This window comes from Takifugu flavidus, chromosome 10, assembly GCF_003711565.1.
Source record: "Takifugu flavidus isolate HTHZ2018 chromosome 10, ASM371156v2, whole genome shotgun sequence".
NCBI lineage: Eukaryota > Metazoa > Chordata > Actinopteri > Tetraodontiformes > Tetraodontidae > Takifugu > Takifugu flavidus.
Window position 1 is genome coordinate 1,978,361 of NC_079529.1, and position 27,014 is coordinate 2,005,374.

General features: G+C 46.9%; 1 protein-coding gene and 1 long non-coding RNA gene across 6 annotated transcripts in view; one reads left to right on the top strand and one right to left on the bottom strand.

The window, feature by feature from the left end:
• Positions 1-27,014, top strand: part of LOC130532044 (uncharacterized) — a 93,219-nt gene that overhangs the window by 44,690 nt on the left and 21,515 nt on the right. The window lies entirely within an intron of this gene.
• Positions 19,101-27,014, bottom strand: part of efna3b (ephrin-A3b) — a 38,493-nt gene continuing 30,579 nt past the window's right edge. For all 5 annotated transcript variants that reach the window (XM_057044275.1, XM_057044274.1, XM_057044272.1 and 2 more), the window contains 4 exons: positions 26,372-26,664; positions 26,047-26,112; positions 24,910-24,987; positions 19,101-21,925 (listed from right to left, as the gene is read on the bottom strand). In XM_057044275.1, coding sequence (XP_056900255.1) covers positions 21,807-21,925; positions 24,910-24,987; positions 26,047-26,112; positions 26,372-26,664 — 556 coding nt within the window. In that variant the 3' untranslated portion in view covers positions 19,101-21,806. The remainder of the gene's footprint in view (positions 21,926-24,909; positions 24,988-26,046; positions 26,113-26,371; positions 26,665-27,014) is intronic.

Here is a 27,014-nt window from a genome sequence, read left to right on the forward strand (position 1 = left end):
ACTGGTGTATTCTGAGGAGGGAGGTTGTCACATTTTGCAGAAAAAGGTAATAAATGATGCAATTTAATGCACAGCGCTGTCGTTTTGCACTGGTGATGTCATTTGGACTAAATCCCTGTCCATTACTCATCAGAAAAGCGAGGTCCCACCCAGCGGCCTGGCAATTTCAGCCATGACGTGGCTGCACCATTTAACCATTTCATCAGGGATCCTTGCAAAGAAAGTCGCTGCACCTCAGTGTCAGTCTGTTTTTGCCTGAGGTTTATATTAATCAATACATCTGTAAATTTAACTGCAATCAAACACACGACAGATGAGGAAACACACACACACACATATACTGATACTTCTAATTTCTGAGGACTTTCTTCATCATAAACCATTCCCCGACCTCTCACCAAAACCCAAACACAAGTAAATGTCTAATCCTAACCTCAACCAAATTCTAACCTTAACCAACCACATTTTTAACCTTAAACAGCCTGTTGATGTTGTAGAACCAGCCAAACTTTCCTCACTTCCCAGAAATGTCCTCACTTTGACAGATGAAATGCATGGTCTGGCCACACACACACACACACACAACACACACACACACACACACACACACACACACACACACACACACACACACACTTAGCCGTCTGCTAAGGTTACAATGTTACAGGTGCAAGGGTAAAGTCCATGCATGTGTGTCACAGATCCATTAGCATTCTTTACATGCACACCCACATTTCTTGACCTCTTCCAAAAATAGTTGACTGCTTGCTCCCTTGTCGCATGAATCCTGACCTGTAAAATAGCAAGTTTCCCTCCAAAGTGCAAATGAAATGCCAAACGAACAGAAGTCTATCACCGAGTCCCTCTTTATCGTGGATCTCTTTGGTCTTCGCACTGTTCCTTTTCTTCGCTCAGTCTTGCCATGCCACCTGCTCCCTCCTGCTATTCTTCTTTGTCTGTCACTGGCAGGGGCTACAGTCATTGCGTAATCACACGTTTGCTTAATTATCAAGAACACTCGGTCTAGCACGTCCACATCAGGGGGTCGCCCCTGTTACCATCTGCACGTAAACATTCGTGACCCATGCAAACGTGGTCTTGATCAAACTGTCACTTTTGAATCTTCTCCTGAGGAGCCGATGTGTGGCAGAAAGCTGCCAGACAGACACAGCATTTGTAATTACAGAAAGCAACTTACAACACAGCCAGAACCACCCACGTGCACCCACACACCTAGTTATTATGCTCTACCAGGCGCTGGGCTTTTATGATTTTTTTTGTTGTTCAAGGTCTGTGTAGTTTCAAATGAATCCATCATGCTGAATGAGAAGAGCAGGATCTGGTCAGGATGGCAGCGGTTACAGAAGTGAGTGGTTGGAAATTAATTTAGCAAGCTTACTCCATCAATAATTAATGTAACCTCTAATAGAACATGTTGCTGTTTGCGTGTGTGTGCATGTGTGCGTGTGCATGCACCGAATGGTAGAGAATGGTCACCATGGTGATCTACTACAATCCTTTAAATGACAGAAGTGGGCAGTGGGCAGCAACAACGTCTGGTTAAGCTATTACACAATTACACAAACACACATATGCGTTTCCACACTATAAAGAGTTTAGGATTGTATTGTATTTTTTTTCAAATGACCCTTTTGTGGAATAAGTAAAGCACTACAGGACTGTAAAATACCCCACCCATAAAATGTTGGGATCCCACTTGTTAGTGGGATTTCACTTTAAAATCCTCTTATCTAGACTGGGTTAGGTTACAAGGGGCTGTCTGATCTTCATAGCTGTGGGAGGTGGTTTGGGTTTTTACACCGATCCAAAGGGCGATAAAACCTCATGGACCTCATGCAGTAGAAAGTGTAGATTGAAGAATTGGTTTTTGTATTGTCATTTTGACAGGAAGCTCCAGCATGAGAAATAGTGAAACATTTAAGAACAGTTGAACTCTTTCTGCACCCTCTATATGTTCCATACCCAAAAGTGCAGCATTTCAATTTAAACATCCCTCCGTCCTTCGTGATTTTGTGCCTTTCTGTCTTTACGATGCTCAAAATGCCATAATTGCCGTGGTGAGTAAATATAAGCACAGAACAGCTGTTCGGATTGTCCTTGTAAACCAAAATGTCCTCATTTCACACGGCTGCTGCCTCCATATGAGGAGCTATATGGGATTAAACAAAGACACCCAGACATTTAAGTTGTCCGTTGGTGTAACATTTGCACATCATCTCTGTGCACTTGAGTGATTTATGGAGGGGCAGGGTCTGAAAATATAAAGGTCGCACAAGTGCGGACAGGTTGTTGGTCCAGTGTTCCGATGACAGCAGGTGATGTGTTGGAGGAAGGTCAGGTCAGACTTGTGAGGTTACTGGAAGAGTTAAAACAGGCAGGGCTGAGCTGCACTTCAGATGGGGCGGTGGTCCGTTCTGAGACTCTAACAGCTAACAGATGGTGTCCTCCCCCATAATGGACTAGTGGAATCAAATACCCTGATTCGGTTAGACGCAAGCAAAAACACCCGTGTAAGGATAAAGGCCCACGGGGCATCAGAAAGAAGTTTTGGACGTCGTTCACTGGGCAGGGAAGGGAGGATATTTTGGCAGAGCTTCTCCATCGGGGACACGGCTCACTGAAATGAAATGTTCTGTTCCTATGTGTGATTTACGCTCACGACCGAGTTGCCTGTCCGAGTGTTGCACGACGCGCAGTCAGCGCAGCCGCGTGGATTAGCGCAATCCATCATGATACATTTGACAGGAAGCACGTCTCTGCATCGCATTTGAATTTGACAACGAGTCTTGAAGTGACCGGGTGAGTGCACGCAGAAATGCAGCCGTGTTTGGCTTCGCCCCACAGCCATCTGCAAACGCTCTACGGCTAAGGCGGTCGAGGCGTTGCTGTGGCGTTCACGCTCAGACTATGCCTGACAGGTGTCAGGATAAAGATAAAGCACAACCTTTGATTCAAGATATGAAATGATGTAACCACAGGTAGGAGACCTGTATCAAATCAGGGAAATGATTCCAAAACCAAGTCAGAGAAGAAATGGCCAAAAATGGAGAATGGAAGCAATCTAAAGCAGCGTGGCCCCCAGAGGTTAGGTTAGTTGAGGTTGTACAATAAATAGTACAGGAAGAGATTAGCTGGCTCCTGAACATTTTTATTGTTCAATTACACGATTAAAAACAATCCCATTACAGTGTCCACGTTAGGGGATCAAGCGCAAAGACGATGCTTAGAGAGTCTGGCTCTAACAGGTTTACCGTGTTGTTCGACGGGAACTTTCATTTCCGTCATGTGATCTGTACAGGACCTCTCTTCACCTCACATCACCACGGCTGTGAGAGCAACCTCAGATGATCTGGAGGTTCATCTGTTACGTTAAGTTTTTGGATTTTGATACCTGCCGAGTCAGCGGTCAGCGTGATATAATCCAAGTTCACTTAACTTGCTTTCAGTGGTTATTATTAGGGACTTTTGCGTGTGCATGTGTGTTCTTGTACATGCTACACAGGTCTCACATCCTTGAACTTCTATCTTTGTGAGGACTATATTTGTTATTGACATAAGGCCCCCCCAACCCCTACCCTAACCCTAACCATCAAAACTAAATGCCTAACCCTAACCCTGCCTCTCTCTTTATCCATCTACAGGTATCGCTGACCTCAGGGCTGTGCGCTGACCTGCCGACCTTTGACCCCTGACCTCACCGACTCGCTCATCTCTTACATTGATGGCTTATTGTAATTAATGTATTTATACAATGTATGTCTATTCTGTACCCCCCTCTTCTCTTCTTTCTCTTCCCAGCTGGCCATCAGCGGGAGGGTCTCCCATATGTGCCTGGTCCTGCTCAAGGTTTCTTCCTGTTAAAGTGGAGGGGTTTTCCTTGCCATTGTTGCTTGTTGGGGGGGGGGGGGGGGGGGGGTGAAGGTTCTGTAAGGCGTCTATATAAATAAACACAACTCGAACCTTAACCAATTCTAACCTTTGATCCTTTATGTCCACAGTGAAACGCACATTTTGATTCCCTCACCAGCATCAGATTGACACATTGTCAGATGTCACTGGGGTGTCAAGCCCGTTAACATCTTAGAGATTTTACAATTTCAATGTTTTTCTCCCCGATTTCCGGCTCTTCTAGATTCCGAGGGCTGTCGTTTTGTCCTCACATCTCCCCCATGCGCCTTGACGAGCTTAAAGAAGAGTGACAATCGTTTGACTGCTCGACACAGCAGGAGTTTTATTTCCCATTCATGCGATCCGCCTGGAAATGCTGCTGTGGGTTTTAATAAAATGTCAACTTTCAGAATCGATTTGTTTCACCGGCGTCCGCTCTGTGCCACATAGCCTGGAAGCGGAGAATTTAGTGGAAATAAAATGCAGCAAAACTTGAAATTTCATTAAGGTACACTTGGGGGATGCCGGACTGCCAAATTAATCGGTGAACCCTGACGGCTCAGAAAGGCTCTCAAGTGTAGCTCTCTCAAAGATGTCGTAGTCTCCAAGGTGTGCCTGTTTGCTGATAAGTAAGTCAACTGTAAACTGCCTTTCCAATTTCCAATTTTACGTCTTGGCTGTTTGCTATATTCTTAGGAAAAACTTGCATGACTTCATTGTGCTCACCTCCATCCCCAGTTTGGCATCACCGCTGTGCTGGCTTCCACTCTGTCATGACCACACAGTCACCCGTGAACCGCAAATAGCTGCCAAAGACGGTTGCCAGTCGAATTCCCCGTCCGGGTGTATGTTGTGAATGTCTGTGCTAAAGCTGGGCTGAGAAATGTCCAAAGATACTTTTTAAGTCAGCTCTCACATTTCTAATTAAAGAACAGAACATTGCAGAGAGGCTGTTAATGCACGACGGCGCGTTCGGACTGACTGCCATAATTACAGCCGGGGCTGGCAGATCCAGACCCCCGTCTGCAGGGCCGAGGTGTTAAACCACCCGTGGCTCTCATTAGAGGACGAGGCATAATGAGAGCTCCACACACATACACATAAACACACATCCATGTCCAGAGCTCGCCGTGCTTTTACTGCATTCTGGCAAGCTTAATTTCACACTTTCGCCTCCTGTGACGGACGCGTGTGCGCAGAAGCGTCCACCGTGAGGGCGGCGCGGGTCTTAGCTGAGTTGTTATGAATGGAAAGAGCCAATTAAGAGTGTGTGATTAATAATAATGCCATTCATTTCACTGCTGCCAGGACTCTGGGGGAACCAGAGGAACTGAGCATATGGGGGGAGGAGAAAAGTTAGGAAAGACAGAAGAAAATGGGGGGATTTGTAAAAGGAGAGGGGTAAGACATGGGTGGGGGGTGAGTGGAGGAAGGTAATCTGATCTCTGTCCTGATAAAGCCAAATTTATTTTGGATGGCAACAGAAACAGCTCCATGTCACCACGCAGATCAGGGCAGAGGAGAAGGTCCCCGATATCCGCTTGTGGAGACGATAGCACTGAAACAATAATGGCTATCAAAACAAGGTATAGATTTATACTAAAGCAGGAAGGTTTAAAAAAGAAGCAGGAAAGATTTCTGGGGTTTACAGAGGTTTACAAGACGTTAAATGTACCGGTACTGTTGACATAAACCAGCGAAACACTGACAGCATGTAATCTGAAAGCATGAATGTTTGTATAAAAAAAAAACCCACAAAGAAAATTCATATTTGTGTGGGAAACGTGATGATTTCATTTTAAGGGTCACGCTTAAAAAAAATAAAAAACGACAGTCTCGAGGCGCACGCCCAGTGCACACGTAGTTGTCAACAGTACTAGACTCTGGTCTATTTCCAAGTGTTTGGGTGCGGCACATGGGCCTTTGCGGTTGGGAAATGAAGCATTTGACTGGTGCTGATCCGCAACTGTGAGCCTCTTGGCACAGCCGGTGTTTGTCTACGTACTGCTGTTGACTTTAAGCAGACAGTGACTTTAAATGGGGACACACAAACTAAACAAGACCGATATCACTTTAACGTATTTGTTGAACCAACACAGAACTACTACTTTGGAAAAATACACAGTTTTATAAAGAAATCCAGAGGAACACGACCTATATCTTACTGTCCCTAGTTTCAGTTCAGTCAGACGACTCTGGATTAAACCAAGAACCTTATCGGGCACAGAAAGCGTCCCTCTCAATGCATTCATTCAGTTGAGGTCCGAATGGCAGCACGGAGCAGCACTGCGACATGGGACAGCAGAAGGCAGAGCAGCACGAGCAGCATAAACAGAGCACAGTAGCAGCATGGAGTGATCAGGAGTGACCAGGTAAATACCTGCCCTAATCCGGACAGAGGTTGTGTGATGAACAACTGATCGGGAATCACGTGGGTCGTGCTGCATGTCTGAACTAGCTCCGCAGGCTGTGCACCACTGATTGACTGTAGCAGTAGGCTAAACCCTACTTAAACACAGTTGTAGTCCAACTGTACGCCGCAGCTTAACAGATAGTGTTTGTGTCAATCTGCCTGTGTCAAGATGACGAGCAAGAACCAACTCATTTTGGGCCAGTATTTAAACAGATTTCATCCAAATAATTCTCTTCCCCATAATGCACAGTTGGCCCAGACAAGTCCACGGAGGAGTTATTACAGTCAACCCAGATACGGACTACTTGGTCACCGAGGGTCAGGAGGATCAGACGGATCCAGACAGACCGAATTTAATTGACAGACTCCCAGTGGAGGAGACAGTAAGCACTCTGGCTCATGTATCAGTCAAAAAGACCCAGTTCTTGTTAGTGGAAAGCTAGAGGATGGCGCAGAATGAGACAGAATGGATGTTGGGATAAAATGAGGCAAAGTTTGGGGTGGCTGCTTGTTATCAGGCCCTAACAGGGCGGCCAGCTACCTTAAACACAACAAACAGTTGTAGGAGTTGTTGTGGATCCGCACCAGTTTCATTACGCAGTGAAAACGCTGCAGCGGCTAAAGATGAATGATGCCGCTGATTGACGAAACGCTGCAGTTCAGCAGCTTTCCAGCGGGAGTAATGGACGTGCACAACCCCTCGCACCAAATCTGCCGAATACGTGCACTGTTGCTTTGCTGAGTCACATGCAAGTGTACGTGCGTCAAGGCAGGACCAGTTTTCGCAGAGCTATTAACCAGGTGAAGGTGTGAGGTAGATGGTGCGTGTGTGTGTGTGTGTGTGTGTGTGTGTGCACCCCCATGTCACTCCAGATGAGATAAAACCAGTAGAGTAGAGGCCCATAACAATGTTGTCCCGTCCGTTATCGTGTAATAAAACCGTTATCTGCCAAGTGTTTGTGCAAAGTTCACCTGCGTTTCTCAAGAGTGGACTTTAGCTGTTGGGATTAGAGTTCTGCTCAGTCGTAAAAGGCTGAAGCCTTTTTTTAATCCTGCCGCGTCTGTCAACCTCCCGCAGAGACAGGCACGACGATGCTCCCGCAGACACTATTGTTCCTATCAGCAGACTGTTACTGGCACTGTGGGAGCGCGTGCACGAAGCCGAGTGCATGCTAGTGCGGCTTGACATCACAGAAGAGAGTTTTTATTCTTTACGAAACAGAGAGCAGCCTTTTCCACTTCAAACACGCTGCTCTGCCAAAACGCCAGATATCAAGGCGTGAACAACACAGTCCATCTGAGTCTGGTTACATTTAATACAAAGTCGAAAAATTCAAATCCCACAAGGTCTTTAAAGTCATTCCTGCAATTTAAAGGAAGACGACAGCACAAAAGAAACCGAAGGACGTGTTTCTCATCACGGATTCAACAAGGTGACATCATTCCTGCTGGGAAGGTGGGTCACCGATACTACAGTATTTACACTAGCCAGAAACACTACTCCTGTTTACCTCAGCACCTGCTCTGCCTTCCATCATCTGACTCAGCCATCGGCGTGCTGTAAAGCCATTGCTGCACTCCGGATTGTTCCAGGCATTGAAACTTGAACCCTACTGATTAGTGCTCCGGTGGAGAATACCCAGCGAGCATTATCCCTGCGCGCTACCTGCGGATTGCATCGTCTCGCCAGCTCTGACTCTGTTGACGGAGGGCCAGGTTTTATTTCGGGAGACGAGCAGGCTGAGATGAGTAAACAGAAAAATTCAGTGAATTTCTGGGAGCCGCTGAGAAATCTTGAAGACTTTGTTTGGCGAAATTCATTTGCATTGTTACCTGAGGCCATAAACAAAAAAGAGAACAAATTTCTCCAATGTGTAAAACCCAGAATGAAAAAGCAAGTACAGAATTTTACTTGTTTGTTGAATTTCACTTGTCTATTTTTTAAGTGCCTTTGGCAGCTGTTGGGGTTGGAGATGGACTTTCCACTGTTGATGACCCAAGCTTTTCACCCCTACACTTGGGGATATTCTGTTGTTCTCCTCTGAAGATGCACTGTCAGGTCGGACAGCCTTTTTCTGGCCTCTCCAGAGATGTTTGACTCTGGTTGGTCCACTCAAGGACCGTCCCGAAGACACTTGTTATCAAGACAATCCTGTTGTCCTGTTTTGGCAGCGTGTTTGGGGTCAAGGTGTCAAGTTTGTGGTTCAAGTTTTGCTTAACTTTTCTCCCCAATATCAGGAATCTGATGAGATCTGCAAATGGAATGCTTGAAATTAAGGCCAGAAAGTGGAGATTGGTGAAGTGCTGCAGTGCGAAAATGACCTTCTGGAACTTTCTCTTCCTTCTGCAGACGGAATCTTTCTCCAGATTGCTCAGTTTGAGAGGAGTCCTAAACCTCTGTTATGTCGGAATGATGAAACCCTCTCTCGGAACCTTCTCTCATCTCTTTCTAAGACATTTGCCCGTATACAGTCCTGTCTCTGACCTCTGGAGGCAGTTATTTCTTTCACCTTTACTTGGTTTACAGTACCTTATACAGACAGATGTCAAAGATTTTTATATAATACATTTGCAACAACTCTTCAAAGTCTGTTTTCTTTGCCAATATGGGACATTAAGTCTAGATTTATTAGAGCATATATGATTTACTTTTAGCAAAAGGCTGCACAATAATAAAATATAAAAGATGAAAGGTTCTGAAAACTTTCCAACTACCCCGTACTTAAATCAAGTAACAAAGCTCTGTTAAATCTGTTAATGTTTCTTCTTTATTTGTGCAGACCTAACAGTCCAGAAGCCAATTTAGTCAAGGTATTGACTCCAGTTCAAAGGAGATCAAGGCCTCTGCCCATCGCCGCATGTTTCCGTCCATCCATCAACCTCTGCTTGGCTGTGCTCGTACCCCAGAGCTCCCAGTTTCTGCTTCCACTCTTGTTTGTGTTTGCATAGTGATGGATCTGAACACAATTTGGTTCATGTCCAAGGGGAAACAATTAGTTCACTGTGCGTGTTTGTGTGCTCGCGCCCGTGGGCGCTCAAGGCTGCAGCCGAACAAACTCATTAAACGACCATTTGTTAGAGCCGAGACAGGTTCGCCGCGATATGCGAGAATATGAGAGAACCAAATAAGAAATTAACCTGGGAGAAGGAAAATGAGCGTAGAATTCAAAAACAGGAAGCAAAAGTTTGCGTAGGCTTAATGATTATTTAACCTCCTGAAAAAACTTTAGCCACCCCCCTCTTTCTATTTTTTTTTTTTTTACAAAGACGGAAACTAAACTTTTTTTTTTATAAATGAAAGAATTGTAGTGATTGTTAATCCTTCCTTTTCATCAACTTTTCTTTTCCTGCAGATTCTCATAAACTTTTTTATTTTAAAGAACTATATTCATCACGAAATAGGTTTCTCAATAGAAAATTCAAAAAACACATGTATTGTACTGCCCTGGCTCTGCTGATACAGCCGTGCTGCCATTAAAAAGAAAGACTCAGATAAAACCAATTCCAAAGATGTGAAGTTAAACTGACTTGATGCTGGGGCTACGACGCTAAAGTTAGCATTATAAAAACACACACAAAAACACAACTTTGGCAACTTTTGGAAGAAGATTTTACAAACGTGATGACACCTGGACAAAGTCTGACAAACCTGGGTGATGGAAATATGATTGACATTCTAAACTATAGAGGATTTGATTTCACAACTATTGGGCTTAATTTTTCTGAGCTTGTTTTATTAAAATATTTTATTTCCCCAAAGTCAATGAAGGTTAGACCACTTACCATTTGGTATAAAACTCTCAGTCCTGACAATTTGGAGGAAATCCTTTAAGAAAAAATGGCAAAATCTGGAAAAAAGCTGTGATGCAACACAGTGGAGCACATTTGTTATCGTCTGAAAGATGTTCTCAACAGAATAAAGTGGAACCTGCAGCAGCAACCCTGCAACCTTAGCTGGATAAGTCCAGACATGTTACTGAAGCAAGTGAAAGGCATTCTGGGACATGTAGGAAATAGAATACAAGTGTGCATTAGGGACCATTAAAAAGCTCACATATAAATTATCCCAAAGTAGTTTGGTTAATAAAATAAATCCCATCTAATGTCTGCTGGAAAATGTTTTTGGGTTGGTCAGGCTGCGACGCCTCGCGACCGCTGACGTGCTTGGATTATTACTCTTCCCCCTTCATCCATTATCCATCATTCGTGGACCTTCTGACCTGCTCCACTGACATGCTGCGTTTCATTTAGGCAAATCCCCACGTTTTAAATCTCTCCATCGTCATGTGTGCGCAGTTTCCGCCACGCTTGCGTTTTTTTTCTCAGAAACGTAGGATATTTTTGGACTTGACGTGTATTTAATACCTCTGCTGAACCAGACTGGTATTTTTAGCCTATAAACTCGAATGGCATAGCACCCCGGCAGGCATGTGTATTCATGTTCAGTTTAAGCCAAAGCTGGGCCGCGAGGTGTTTGTCATGCGTCATGTGTGGTTACACAATACACGAGTATGTGACAAAAACGAATGTATTCGGAACGTCAAATCTCTCTGGTGCTCTGAATCCAGTGGGCTAGTCCAAAACGTGGTGGTTAGCATGAATTCAGCGGGTACGTTTTCCAATGAAGGATGGAGGGCCGTTGATGGTAGACGTTAAAAATCGAAGGGGAAAAAAGTTGCTACGGTTTGGTGTCAATCATCAAGACAAGCAACAAACACCCGGACTGAGATCCCTGATTTTAAATAGAACATAAAGGATTCCAGCAAAGGACAGACTTAATCTGGCAGCTGTCCGACAGGTGCAGCAGTGTCGTATCTGCATTTATAATGTCTGGGCCTGTTTTTCGCCTCTTTCTCGTAATTCCACCCCTGACCTGTCCCCCCGTCCTCCCCGATATGATCCCGGGTTTATCCTATAAAAATGGAGTTTTTCCTGCTTGTTCTGGGGGTCAGCTTCTGGCAGCAAACAGCGACACACCGGATTGTACAAACGCGGCGTGAATAAAGATGAACTGAGAAGCTCCACATCCTGCTCGACTGCTGATTCAACTCATTCGGAGTTCTTGCGCTGGGTTGCATTACGCTGCTGCTCTTTCCCAGGATTTGAAGAAACGAACTTCCAGATTAGCGGGAGGCCTCAGTACAACCACACGAATCCCTGCTTTTGATGAATTCCAAGTGCAGCTGAGGGTGCTAATGAGAGTGCTGTTGGGGAACATTTTGGTTTATTTCCCCAAGTTATTGTTTCGCAGCAGACGGGGGGGAATGAACGCCGGGACACTCACGAGAACCCCTGAAGATCAACCTGAGAGGAAAACCATCGGACGGTTTCGCCTCTGACAGCAGCGAACGCTGTACTTCAAGCACTTCAGATAATTGTTTGAATCCTTCAGCCACTGATCCGTAAAACCGTTCAGGCACCTCCATTACCGGAGCCGCGCCTCGGCACCATTACACGGCCCGCCTGAGACGGATCCCTGTAACGGTGCCGCATTGATCATATTTGACTGCGTTTGTGTACGTAATAGATTGGCTCCTCGGTGCTGCATTCTAATGTAAAACCAAACCACAAACACATACATCCTCTCAGAGGCTCTTCCTGTGAGCCCGGCGAGAAATCCTGAAATCCCAAGTCAGATATTTATCACTCTTTCAGGCAAACTAAATGACTGGCGTAGTGAAAATGAAAAAAACATTCTATTTTTCACAGGTAGTCTATTTTTTTTTTATATAAATAAACCTGACAGAAAGGCAGCATTTAGATAATGGCTTTGTTTACACCGACGGGCACATTAAAGCCACTACTGTCAGAGCAGAGGCAATAAGTGCCGAAGCCACTTTAAAGGATTGCATAAAGCCGCAATTCAACACTATAATATTCCCGTTTGCATAACTGAGGCTTTGTTTATAGCAGCCAGAGGCCTTTGGGTAATGGATTTTAAAGAGTCGACAAAACCAAGTGTTTAGGTTGAGCTGCGCTAGTTCCTCTGGAAACTGAAGTGTCGCTGAGGTCGAAGGTATTGATTCAGCGCGTTTTGTATATTCAGCGTGCTTAAAAGCCCGGTGCTGGTTTTACAGGGACAACACAAACATCATTGGGAGGTTCACATTACAGGCGGCCATCAAGGAGAGAATTCCTGGACTACTTCATCAGCTGCCAAGTGGATCAAGTCTTTTCACATCCTCTTACTGCTGCAGCTAAATAATTGCCTCACAGTGAAGCGTAGCTTCTCTAAGGGGGGGTTAAGGTATGTATGAAGGGGTGGCGAACCTTTATTTTCAGGTGCTATTTAGCAGGGTAAAAAAATACTGGGAATCTGCGTTTCCACTGCACCCCAAAAAATTGTAATATGTATTCAAATCAGAATGATCTGAATCTGAAATACCCCCCCCGCCGCCTAGATACTATTTACATGAAAATGTAAAATGTCTTTTTATAAATCCCGGTAAATGATGACAGTTCCTGCAGTGGAAAAAGGGGGCGCATGTTTTTGCATCTCTGCATCTCATCCGAAACAAAACAGCGCTAACGGCAGGAGAAGAGCGGTGAGGACTAAAACCTTCCAGGAAACCACGACAGAACGCTAATGAAACCCTTTAGTGAGTTATGAGCTTCATTTGAGAAACTAGCTCTTCGTAAAATAACATTGTCGAGAGCTAAGAAATTGCCTTTCAAAATTCCGGTGTGTTTGAAAAAAGATGTGAAAACTCTTTATCAAACCATCCACATTTACTAGAATGACCTTTGTCCGAACCAAAATCGTTACATAATGTGCATCAAATAATAGAGATTACAGCTGTGATGATACACTCATCCAGATTTTAGCAGGAAACGATGTCACTAATGCTGTTACGCTGCCAGATTACCAGCTATTACGGCACTTTGGGACAGTAATTATTGGCAAGAATGAAATGGAACTGACCTTGATTACGAAATGCTGCGAGCTGAATGAACACAGCGCCTATAGAGGTTAGATCCACTATAATCACAACTGTCATTACAAAATGGGCACGAGGCTCCAGTGAACCATCTTTATTATTACAAAATATGTAGTTCTGAGTGATTGACCGCTGTGGAAGGTCAAAGGTCGGGGTTAAATAGGACGGCCATAAGGGTTATGACATCAATCACGCTCAGTTTAAATAAGATTCTACTATGGTTGCCAGATATTCGCAAACATGCTGGGGATTTGTACGGATCATTGGATTGTTTGGGTAAAATTTTCACTCCAGCCCCTCAAAGTAACATATTTTTACTCACGTTTCAAATTCAGAGATTTCAGTTCAAAAAGGCCCTGAGTCGACCCCAGTTAAACGTAAAGGGCTTCCTGGGACACAAGGAAAAGAGCTCAGAGCGTCGCCACGTGCCGTCCCTGCAACATTGAGCCAATAGCCATTTGTAATTTGGCCAGATAAGAAGATGAGAGCAGGAGACATGGCCTGAACCCTGTCTCAACTTAAATGAGAGAGGTTATTTGTTTTCCAGCGGGCCGGATGATAGCTGAGACTGTTCACAGCATCCGGGCCAAGAGAGGATCTGTGCCGCAGCCTGGATGGCCTCAATAATTCACGTGGAATTAACACAGAAACACATGACCCTGCATGTGTAGCGACACTTTCCCTCCTCAGCCCCGTGCACTTCCTGGAAAGCACGGGGATTCTGTTATTGTCACGGATCTGTTTAGTAAACAGCGTCAGAACGCACGTTAGCCCGCGCAGAATCGCTGCAGAGAAGGCGTCCAGGGTGTCAGCCTGCAGCTCGGAATTAATTAAAACCAAAACATAAAACCACAGCAGCTCTGGCAGATCGATTTCAGGTGATCTTGAGTGACAAAGGAAGGAGAGAACCCAGACAAAGAGGAGGAAGGAGGAGAAAAGAACAAGTGGCTGAAAAATTAAGAAGGTTTTAACGGCTGGAGGACGTGCGCTCGAAGCACCCAATGCTGCAGAAGCTGATAAGGATTTTTAATTAACTCTTGTGACTTGAGGTGCATTTAACATCAATTTACGGTGGCGTGTGACTGTCGGGTGCCACATAATTGATGAAAAATTGATTCTGACATCAGAGTCATGTTTAGCGCTTTGCTGACGCGTCGGAGGAGAGCAAAAATATGAAATTTTCCAGGCTGGGAGGAAATAAAACTAAAAAGTAGGTAAGTTTAAGGTCATTCTGGGACAGTGGAAGATTTATGAAGAGAGCATAAGGATGATTAATTAAAAGTGGGAGTTAAGAGTCATTAAGCAGTATCAGATAACAAATTTAACGCAGTAGTGAACAATTTCAGAGGTGCCTTATATCAGTTCCCAGTCCAGGACAGGTCTGTCCACCCGCTTCATCCCGATGTCCCAGCTTTTGCTCCTTTTGTTCATTTATTTCTTCAACTATGGCCCACATTAAGTCGTGCTTTGAGTCAAACCCGGAGCCTGCGTGTGCCGACAGGCTCCGTGCCCGAGCGTGAGACGGCCTGGCAGCGTAGCTGTTGAGAATTTAAGACGTGTGTGAACAAAAGTGCAAATGAAAATGAAAAAAAAATACAGGCAGAACTGATTTTTTTTTTGTTTTTTTTTACACTGGACACGAGGCTAAATGTGGCACATGAGAGATTAGGAGGAAATTCAGGGACACGGAAGCTTGATGATGCACCATATGCCCAATGTCCCATTATCCAGCGCTTTAGCCTATCTTGCACTTGTCTGCACTCTGTGGATTTACAAAGCTCAACCTATCAAAACAACTAGAGCATTAAGCTTTTTATTTTTTATTTTCTCATTTCTAGACAAATTCTTATGGCCTTAACACTTCCACCAAAGGATTGTAAGTAATTCATCTAAAAAAACAGGTCTCTGTAGATAAAGATCATTCAGCTTGAATGGTTCAGAAAGTCTGAACATCGTAATGATTAATCTGCTTCTTGTTCACAGGGTAGATGCAGCTTTAAAACTGTTGTTATTTATGCGCAACGCCGCCAAATGGCTACATTTGAACTGGAATGAACGTGAATAGATTATGAAAGTGTGAGGATGCTGCGCATGTGTTTGTAATCTATGTGCAACGAAATTCATCACATTGAACCATATGTCCAACCTGATGGCGCCGCCCCCTTGGCGAGCAGGCGAGCACACCTGCTGCATATATGACTATGAGCAGCTCATTGCCCCACATATTGTAATTAACACCTGTAGTATAGTCTCTCTCTATATATATACTGTATATATATATATATATATATATATATATATATATATATAGAGAGAGAGAGAGCGCAGTGATGCGAGGTCACAAAACAGTAGGTTGCTTTATAATCAAAGCCATTCCCGGTCAAAGCCCTAAACAGTTTAAAGCCACTCTGGAACCTGGAACATCACAAAAATGTAATCACCGCTTCTTTGACGCATTAACATTATTTCATTAAAATCTGTGACAGACGGACGGACGGACGGGCGAGCAGGCAGACAGACGCCAGCTGTCACTTAACCTCCTTGCCGGAGGTAATTATGAAAGGGCCACGTAACGAGGGTGGCGACAGGTCACTTGGATGGTTCGTCTTTCGGCCTTGTTCTACAGAAAGGAGAGTTTTGAAAGGCTAATTTTGCCTTTTCTTGACTGTAACGATCCTTTCCTAAAGACGAGCTCAGCATTGCTGTCCAGGCTTGGTTCGCATCCCATCCTACAAGGACACATGCAGGACTTCATCGGCCAGTCACATGCGAACGTATCGAGTCTTCCTGAGGAGTTTGGATGTTTTCCAGGTAACGTTTGTGTAACCTAAGCTGGCTAAACAAGTCTTTACTCCTGCTGTCGTCACGCGCACGAAACCCCCCCAACAAAGACACCACACCGTCACACCGGAAATCCATCGGTTAATCTGGTGATTAGGAGTTATCGTGGCTGATTAGAGGTGCAGTTAAACCACTCAGGTTCACATTAATCAATTAGATCTAAAGCCAATAAAGGCGATCTGGTACCTCACTTGACCTCGAGATCAACTTCAAGAAACTGCTAACAAATGTTAGCATGTAAAAGGCGCCGGCTCCTATGATGACAGTGACGGGGAGCACACACTTGTTCCCGCCGGACAGACTGTTGAAGGCTTTCCGTTGTGCACATGTGCACGTTGCGGCGGTTCGTACATGCACGGTTTACCGTTGCATGTGTCAGACATGGAGTAAATAGCAGCCTCCCATCTGTTGGCGCTGTACAGATGCTGTCTGAGAAAAAGAGGATTAGAGCTAAAGTTGGTCGGGGTTAGGGTGTGTGTGTACGTGTGTGTGTGGTGGGAGAACCAGTCAGCGATTAATACCAGAAGCATTGTTCTGAGGGCGACTGACGGCGTCAGAGCAGCCGTGCGGCGGCGGGGAGATGAAGAGACGATGATGATGATGATGATGAGGACGATGATGACGGTGCTGCGATGGGGACCGGCGTCACCAGCAATGGGTGAAGGGTCGCAACGACGAGGGACACGCGCGGAAACACGTGGGAGAGCGTCTGCCGCCGTGGCGACGTCTCATCAGTGTCACGTGGTTGGCTGGCGTCAAGATGTCACATCAGTGAGCGAGCTCGGTGTCACCTCCTGTGACTCTGGAGCCCCCTCCAGTACACACACACACACACACACACACACACACACACACACACACCACACACACACACACACACACACACACACACACACACACACACACACACACACGTGTATGATGGTGATGCAGTCATCCCTTATGTTCGGGGCCTTCCGTCTGCTTGACACACAAACCCAGGCATCTTGGCTTTTATATGTGTGCACAAAAGGTGCGTCCACATGGAGAGACACGTGGATTTATTTATATATTTAAGACAGGAGCCAGAAGGCAGAGGAGGAAGACATCACTTGCCTCATCACTGCCACAGTCATATTAACTGACTCAGGGGACATGTGGGACAGGACAGGTGGCACAGTGAGACAGAGCATCAGCTGCTGCAGAGGGGCAACAGAGGCCATGCGGGTCCCTCCTGGGACAGGCCACCCCAGATCAACGCAGACCTGCCCGGGAACGTCATGCGTGCGGTAGCAGAAGTCTTTCCAGACCCTCTCAGGTCCGTCACGTGTACCCAGTGTGATGCAGCGTGGCCTATGAGGGGAACAGGGCACCAATCTGGTGCTCTGTCCTGGTCCATGATGCAGTCACAGAGTCTATTTTGGACCGTATGGACAAAACCAGACTCGGGAATGACTAGTGGAAGGTCTTTTTGAGCTCTGGCAGAGTTGTTAGTGGTCCTGCTACTTGGTTGTTGCTCTCTCACAACCTCCTCCACCTCTCCCAGTGTACTAGCCGGTCTCCTGGTACCTCCTCCACCCCAGAAGGGAAGAGGAGAGGGGAACACTGATAAATTAAGGAATTAAAAATAAAACTTCCCCATTACGTTTCAATTAGTATTTTGGACCTTGAAACAATGTTTATTTGGATGGAGGAGGCAAAAAGCTACACTACACAGCTAAATGGTTTCACAGATCATGTTTAAACAAAGTGACAAATTTTCCTGCTTTTATATCACTTTTCTTTTTTCTTTTTTCTAAAAAAAAGGCCACACATCACCTACTTCTGCCCACTGAGCCTGGACGGTCCCTACCTTTTAAAACTGAGTAAACAGCGAAGACACATTTCAGCTTCACCCTCACTGAAAAATAAATGGACAGAAGACACAAGTCATTGAATCATCTGAAGGCAGATTTCAATGCCCAATGATTTCTACTCACCTGCTTCAGTTTTCTATAAACAAGTGGTGATGTCAAAACCCTACATAGTAAGAATGATAATAATAATAATATTGCATATTCAATCCCAATGAGTGCAGTTACACAATGGACATTGTCCCTCAAAGGGATTTCTGAATTACAGCAGGATTACATGTACTGTACTCACTAGTACAGTACATGGACTAGGCAGGTCGAACCAACTGAACAGTGGCCCCTACTGGCCAGAAGTGGTAACCGCAGCTCTATTAGATTCCCGAGGAGAACTTGAGTCCAGACCATCGGCATCATCCTTGTCATCGTTATATACTTCAGGGACTTTATTGTTTGCTTTGACTTCATACCCGACGGTGTTGCTGTCGATTCATTTCTGTATTTCAACGTATGAAGCCATTTAGAGCTGTGTCAAATGTTAAATTCAAGAATAGCAGATACATAGTAAATTACATCTTCTTCTGTTGAATTAGCCAATTATTGTGAAATTAATTGATTTTGGTCTATTCCATAATATCATTTCAACATTTTCCCTAAAACTGAAACATTTTTCCAAGATTAACATCGAAGCTGATTATTATTCAGTCAGTCAAAGAGTTGATTGACAGCTGGATGGACGGGATTATGGTCTGGAATCCATTCAATCCCCGATGTTCTGTCCCGATTGGATCAATTGAATAGGCTGACCCTGAACATGGATTTTGTGGTGCGGAGCTACTTTATCTCATTTAAGAAAGAATCTCGGATCTTCGCTGCCCCCCCCCCCCCCCCCCCACACACACACTCCTGTCAGTCCATCAGACACACGTGGAGTCCTGAATCTGAACATGCTAAAGTGCTGCTGCTGGGGAAGAGCGTTGCCACGGCAACTCCAACTCTGATGTGGAAAAATAACATCTGCGAGCAACAAAACACACTTCTCTACAGAGAGCTGAACATGCCAGGTCAGGACCCCCCCTCATCTGTTGTCTTGGATTAGCTCCACGTGTGATTCCGATCCCGGAAGACTGAAGACGGCGTCGGGAAAGAAAGAGGCCACAGACACGTTGATAAAAGTAAGATTTGTAAGCTTATTATTGTTGTTATCATGGTGACTGTTATAACCTCTGTTATAGATGTTCAGTTTACAGTTTATTTTAAAGTTCATTTAAAGTCATTCCAGTCGAAGGTAAACATGATTGTAACTGTTGTTTCCAACACTATTAAATGCTTTTTTTTTTGTTTCCCAGGCAACAGCCGACCGCACGCTTGCGCACCAACATGAAAAGCACAGAAACAACACTCATCCACTCACCCCCTCATTCATCCACTCACCCCCTCATTCATCCACTCACCCCCTCATTCATCCACTCACCCCCTCACTCATCCACTCACCCCCTCATTCATCCACTCATCCCCTCACACATGAACACACCTCACGGCAAATCTCCAGCAAGCAGACCTGAAGTGATGAAGAAATCAGCTGTGACTCGCACGCTCGCGCACATTCCACATTTTGTCTCGTACGTCTAAGTTCGTAAGTGCAACTTCTTGAAGAGTGACCTTCTCGTCCCCACAGACCTCCTGTCTCCTCCCTCCCCGATGAGCCACATGCGCACCTGGACTGCTTCAGCTAGGGTTTCTACAGACCTAATGATGCTTTTTTTGTTTGCTTCCATAGATACAGCTGGTTATCTGGGGCTAGTTAAAGGTAATTGATCACTAACCTGATCACCAAACAGAGGCTACCACTAAGTTATTTCCTTCTGGTTGGTTCAGCAACAAATCCTCACCTGAAACCCCACCCTGATAGACAGTAGCCCCGTTTCCACTGCAGAACCTTTTTTCCCCCCAGGATTTTGTAACACCTCGGCGCGTTTCCATCACAATTACCTGGAAAATTGAGCCAAAAAGAGGAGAAGCTAAGAAACGACCTCGGTGGGTCTCCGAAGGACTTTGAAGATGGCAAGAATGGCTGAAAAAGGAGCTAAAAGTCTGCCACACATCATCAAAAATCAATTCAGAAGAATTAAAATTCCAGGAAATCCTGGTGGAAAAGGGGCTAACGTTAGCCAGAAACAGCTGCATCCATGGTCAGCACACAGATGTTTTACATTTTTGCACCATTTTGGCTCAAGGTTGCCACTAATCACCCAGCAAAGGATAACAAATGAGGTAAAAAGGAGCTCGGGGGGAATAATAATGCAGCCCAAGTTCACATGTGGCCCATCCCGAACTGCGTCTCGGGTTTTTCCTCCTCTCCGTGTTCCGGATCAAACAAAAACAATACATCACAATGTAATGAAATAATAACAATGAAATTATACAAGAATCAACCACAAAGAAAGTGATCGTCAAGTTTGTAAAAAAGCAACGCTGACTTCACATTCCACCTCGGCAGATTTGACAACAGGAGTCGGGCGTTGCTGCTGTGGGATGTGCTCGGCTAACCTGTCACCGTCCTCGCCGCGGTCGCCTCGTCGTTGTTGTTGGCCGCTACCGTGAGCCACGCCCCTTACAGTCCATCAATGGCAGGGTGGGGTAGCCATGGTGAATAAGGCGCCAGTTGCTATGGGAACGCTCCTCGGCAGCAACCGACCGGTACAGCGGGGTTCGGACCTGCTGGACCTCCTCACCGAAGCACTTGGTTTGTATTCACTTGTTGCTTTTTTTTGCAGTTTGTTTTTCTTTTCTTTGTTGTTTTTTTTTTGTAATTTTTTAAAATTCCTAGAATGCACCGTATGTGGATGTATTTTCAGACTGTTAGTACCGTTTAAAACACCTGTGCACACATATATGTCGCCCCCCCTCCCCCAAAAACACACAAACACAGTAACAGAACATGTTCACATATGGATTCTGACGGAGGGCTTCAGCAGATCCTCCTGCCCCCCCTCCCCCGCCCCCCCATCCCCTGTGGTATTGCTGTGTGTCCCATGGCGGCGCCGTAGCCATCGTGGCCTCCGCCAACCTCACTGGAGTCAGAGAACTTGCAGATGGACCAGAAAAGTAACTAATGGAGAATGTGTCAAGGGCACAGCTATCATTACCCCCCCCCCCCCCCCCCCCCCTTTTTTTTTAAATGCTGTTTTCCTGGGATTTTGCCCCAGTCTGTCCAGGTGATTCTGAACTACCTCCTACATTGACTAGTCTCCTAAACTGGACTCGCGGGGTCATGTTGGGAGGGGGGGCGGTGGGGTGCTCTTCTTTGGGGGCAAGTTCCCAGCCTGCATCGACACCAACAACAACAAAGTGTTTTTGTTCTCCAAAAAAAGGCATTTTCAGTTGAGTTCAGCTTCGGTTCCGTTCCGGCCCGTGTAAACCTTGTTGTGTGCTACGGAAACGGGCCCCGAGGCGGCGCTTCAGCCAATCAGAACCGGGGGAAAGTCCTCCGACGGGTCGCCGTTGCGTGGGTGTATTTTTTTCATGATTATTTTCTTCTCCGTCGTTTTTATGATTTCTGCCCAACCCGCACGTGTTGAATAAATGCTTTGTGTAGTGTGCATGATTCATCAAGCTCAACGCACACACTCACACCTACACACACACACACACACACACACACACACACACACACAGGGTGACACTCAGAGACATCAACTTCTCGCTGTTGTCTTTTTTCTTGATTTGTGGCATTTTAAATTTACCCCCCCCCCCCTCACCGCGCCACTCCCGCCTCCCCTCCCGTACCCCCCCGTCATCTTCCTCCACCCGTGCGCATTGTGGCGCACCCTCCCAAGGCTAGTTGGCATGGCGATGGCAATGGGACGGCCGTTGCTAGGAGATGAAGACAGCGGCCAGGAGGAGCATCGTCACGGTGAGGAGAAGGCGATCCCTGGACGAGCTGCTTCCGCTGACGCTCTTCTCCAGCTTGGGGACGAACGGGTTGAATTCATCTGCGCAGATGGGGAGAGGGAGACGGGGAGTGAGGGGCAGCACGGTGGTGGTTGGTGGTGCCAAGAGTTACAAACAGCCCCACGTGATCGCAGGATGGAGGCCGACTCTCAAATACATGGACAGAACAGCACACACGTGCACCTTCTGGCGCCTGACTTCTGGCTCCCAGCCGCCCACTGCGCATTGCCAGACGGATTGGAGGGCTCGGTAGCGTCGGGCGGGTATGAATCCACCCGGTGTGACCCAGAAACAGTCGCTCTCCTCCCAGATCACATGTTGGGTAACGCAAATGATGCCTGCATCTACGCTCCTGCCGCACCCCACCCCCAGGTGTTTATGATCGACGCCATTCCACGCACGGATGCGTAGTCAGCATGCAGCTACCGCAGCCAGCGGACCGGCTGCGTGCCCGGGCTTGACGCGCACGATCGGCCAGAGTCTGGCCAGACACTCCGTCTGCGCTCAGCTGATTAATGGCGCTTCGGCGCGGACCCTGGCACAGCCCCCCCCCCCCCCTCCCCGCAGCAACGCACGGCCGTCTGATTTTATCTGACGCACAGACACATTCAACGTTTCCATATCTGCTGTAACCCCGGCAACAGCTGCTCCGCGGGTCAGACCGCAGCGCGAGCGGATGACACCTGCTTTTAAACGCCCCCCGTCCCGGTGCGCTCCGACGGTTCATCTAACGAGCTCTGCGCAGCGGCGGCGCGCAGGTTAAACACGCTGTCCGCTCCGGTTGCGCGGATGCAGCCGGGCTGTCGGGACGCAGTTGTGTGACTGACAGAGGAATGTGGCGCGCGAGATGCAAACATCAGATAGCAGATCACGTCACAGGAGTTTGGGCCGATTAATCGTCTTACTACCCACATATTATAGCCCGGCTGTCAGGAGAACATTTTTTTTTTCCCCTGACAAGCTGTTTGTGCGTATGACGTACATCGTGACCTTCTGTCACGGTCTGGAGGCAAACGTCGATCCATGCAAGACAGCCGCACACGTGCGGGTGCGTGAGTCAGGTTCGGGAAAACAGGTGGCTGATGAGAAAACCAGACAGTAAAAGTTACATGTTTGGGGACGCACGCGCTCAATCTTTGAGCGTGAGGTGTTTAATGGCAGTGGGCAACACACATAACCTGATACAACCTCACTCAGGCCTGCACCTGAAGCCACCTGTGCTTGTCTGTTGTTGTTCAGAGATATTCATTCAATTAAATCCAAGTTAGAGGAGCTGCTCTGGTGTTGAGACGGACGCTAAAATAAGAGAGACTGTTTTGTTACGTTTCAGCAGCATCACGTTTTTAGATTTCTATACGGAATAATGGCAGATTTACCCTCCTTCACCTCATGGTTGAGCCTTAGAGCTGCTTCCTGAAGCTGACGTTAGCGTTAAAGGTGCTAATGGGGCCGTCATTGCTACAACAAACTCCGTTAAACAAAGGCTCCCGATGATCCGGGCTAAACAGGATGGTCAGATGCAGTTTATGGTCCAAACATCCGGGATTCAGCTTAGTTCATCCCTTTTTGTAGCGGTAATCTGTCAGATTGCCACAGAAATTCTGCTCATCTGAAGACGGAAGGGTGTGTGTGTGTGGGGGGGGGGTGACCCACACACCTTTCAGGTTTCCTCACAACTCCCTGCTGACTGAGGAATGGGTTGTTCTGTCGGACCCCCTCTCCCCGCTAGGCTGAATTTCAAGCGCTCCACGTTCCCTCTGTGCAGCTGCAACTTGTGATTCACGTGTACGGTGGGAGGTTGAATTAATGTGTCTGTTATCCCAACGAGCGACATTTGCATGTTTGCGGGAGGGAAAACCTGCTACACAAAAGTAACGCCTTCAGAAGGTAAATTATAACCCAGATCTGTGTTTTCGTGCATTTGGGAGGGGCGTGACAAGATGCTAAAACGAACTTTTTGCACATCGAATGGTGATAAAGTTGCATTTTAGTGACTTTTTTCTCCTAATTCTGAAAGCATTCAACGGCAATTAAAGGGCAGGAGGACGAAGGAGCCGCGGGAAGAGGCCGGGAGAGGTCAAACTGACCCGCAGCCATTTGTTGGAGTCATTGTTGAGTCTTGTGAGATTTACGTACACTGATTTATTACGTAAGAGCGAGCGCTGGAGCGTGCCTGCACACACCCAGATTAATGATAACGCTGTACTTACAGGCAGCCTCGGTAGACACACGCAAGCTGATGGATCACCCTGACAGAGCCGGTTGTGTCAGGTTAACAGGCGGGTCAGACGAGCTCGGTTGTACATGTTGTTATTGTGGCCTTGTTCTGTTGTTGTCAAAACACTGATTATGCCAGAGATTACCCCCCCCCCCCCCCCACCCCGTGTGGCATTGGAAGCACTCTTTGAGCGGCGCCTGCCTGAACGTTCCCGCACCGATCCGGTTCAGGGGAATTCCCGCAGCGGCAAATTGGCGGCTTTTGTCAGGATGTTCTATTCCGACTGATTTGTGTTTGCAAGTAAACGTGACGGCGTTCCTGCCCAACAGCAGCACGTGTCAGACGGATATGCGGTCTGGCAGGTTCAGCGGCTCGTCCGCCCAGCTCCAGCTGGGTTAAAGGGCTCTTTATGAACAGAGCAACAACAGAAAAACCCCAATAATGAGGCAGGTGTGCACGAGACGCTCCATCACCAAAGTCAAGGTGAGCGATGTTGCACACTCATTAGCCTTTAGCCAGAAAAACAAAATCTCTTTTATCCGAAGATGTGAGTCAGTGCAGCTCACTTTGGACTCAGGGGCTTGACTAATGCCTCGCTGTACGTTGTAGTTGTGGGTTTGTTTCCCTCATAAATACATCGCGTTGTCTTTAACTGGAAAATGGAGAATAATCATTTTGCCCGACACTGATGAGACTTGACTAACAACCGTGAGTCAGCGTCAGAACCCAGGTGGGTTGGACAGGTGTGTGTCACACTTACTCAGCCCCACGAGTATGTGTGTGTTTGTGTGTGTGTGTGTGACTCACCGATGTCATCAAGTTTTAGGCCTGGTCTGAGTGTGTAGTCTGGTTCTGTTGACTTTGGTTCATCATCCACAGCTGAGGCTAAAGCAGAGAGAGAGAAACGGAGAGGGAGAGAGAGAGAGAGAGGGAGAGAGAGAGGGAACAAAAGAAGAAAAAAGAGGGCTGAAGGGTTCAATCAGTGCACCCACAATTATATTTATTTTGACATCCTAACAGAAGTGTGCAGCGAGGATAGCGGGGGAAGCAACTGCTTTCCTAAAACACCACCAGAGAGAGCGGTGTGTGTGTGTGTGTGTGTGTGTGTGTGTGGGGGGGGGGGGGGGTGTTGAAAGGCAACAGACCAAACTGAGGCGAGACAGTGTGTGAAAAGGAAAAGCAAAGCGATGGAGTGGAGGGGAGGGAGGAGAGGTTAATTCTACAAGGGAGAAGAAGTTAAAAGGACTGGACAGGCCAGGGATCAAAGCCCTGTGTGTGTGTGTGTGTGTGCGTGTGTGTGTGTGTGTGTGTGTGTGTGTGTGTGAGAGTGAGAGTGAGAGAGAGAGAGAGGGATGAAGGGAGGGGTGAGTGATTGAAAGAAGGCAGGGGAGCGAGTGAGAGAGGTTAACGCTACATATACATAACCACCCACTGACCACGCTCAGCAATAAATGGATTGTGACAGGGAGCTTTGGAGCTGGAGCTGCCCCACTCTGCAGCTGCAGTCAGAGGTGAAAATGAGGGAGTGGGAGAGAGCGAGGGGGGAGGGAGAGAGAGAGAGAGAGAGAGAATATGGACAGGGGCAGGGGAGAAAATCTGTGCCGATGCTGCAGGGGGGAACTCAGCAGGATTATTAATAGATCTGTCTGTTTCCGACTGTATTTAGGTGATGCATGCAGCTGTACACAGCCGGTGTGTGTGGGTGTGTGTGTGTGTGTGTGTATGTGTGTGTGTGTGTGTATGTGTGTGTGTGTGTGTGTGTGTGTGTGTGTGTGTGTCTGCGAGTGCGTCAGGGATCACGGGGAGGATGGTGTGTACCAGATGGGTGCATGCACCATCTGCAAACAGGTCCAAAGACGCATTACAGGTCACAAACACGTGCACACACACACACACACACACACACACACACACACACACACACACACACAGTGAAAGACTCACCCGTGGAACAGCAGATGTACACCCGTAGCCTCAGACAGCTGCGGCCATGATGGTGGGTGGGAGTGGCTGTAGGAACGGTGTGAAGATCATTTTTTTAGCTCTTTCAAAGCACCAAACAATAATTAGAAATAAGAATAATAAATAATAAACAGCCCAAAAACTCAACGACACTGTTAAATGTGTCGTTGCGTTTCTGACCGTCTGACGAATGTCAGATTTGTAACTTATAACTGGAATTTCACAGTACATGATGAGATTATGCCTCACAAACATGTCTAAACGTCTCTAAAGAGGTTTTTAGCACCAAGCGTCCGACTCCACTCACACATGTAGTAGTACTCTTGTCCCACGTTGAACTCGTAGCCCAGCGAGAAGGCGCTGTAGCGCTGGAACTTCTCAGAGAACTTGATGGGCGCGTGGGGGGCGTGGGGCCGGTTGCACTCCCACCTCTTGAAGCCCATCTGCGGGTCGCAGCTCCTGTAGCCGCGGTAGTTGACCATGTAGAGCACGTACTGCTCGCTGGTGCCCACCATGCGCTGGCTGTCGTTGTAGTGCGGGCAGTAGATGTCCAGGTAGTCGTTGACGTTCACCTGCATGGTGTAGCCCTCCCGGCGCAGGCTGGGGGAGAGCAAACGGCCCAAATGAGCAACTTGGAAGTCGATCCAAACATCATTTAGGTGTTACCTAACACCCAACATCAGGGTGAAGCGCGTAGACGCGTGCAGGGTTGGACACTGATCAGCAAATGATACATCTTTCACAGCTATTAATAACACAAAGCAGCTGTGTGTATTATGGGCTGCAGGCTGGTGCATGCCGGGACTGTAAAGACGGGTCTTCAGTGCGGCCCAAATGCTCCCGGGCCACGGTTCCTTCTCCCGGTGTCAGTGCAGAGTTGTCCCCTAACCCCAGAGATCGTACATCAACTCGAGCCCGGTGCTCCGCTCACGTCAGCCGTCAACGTCCCG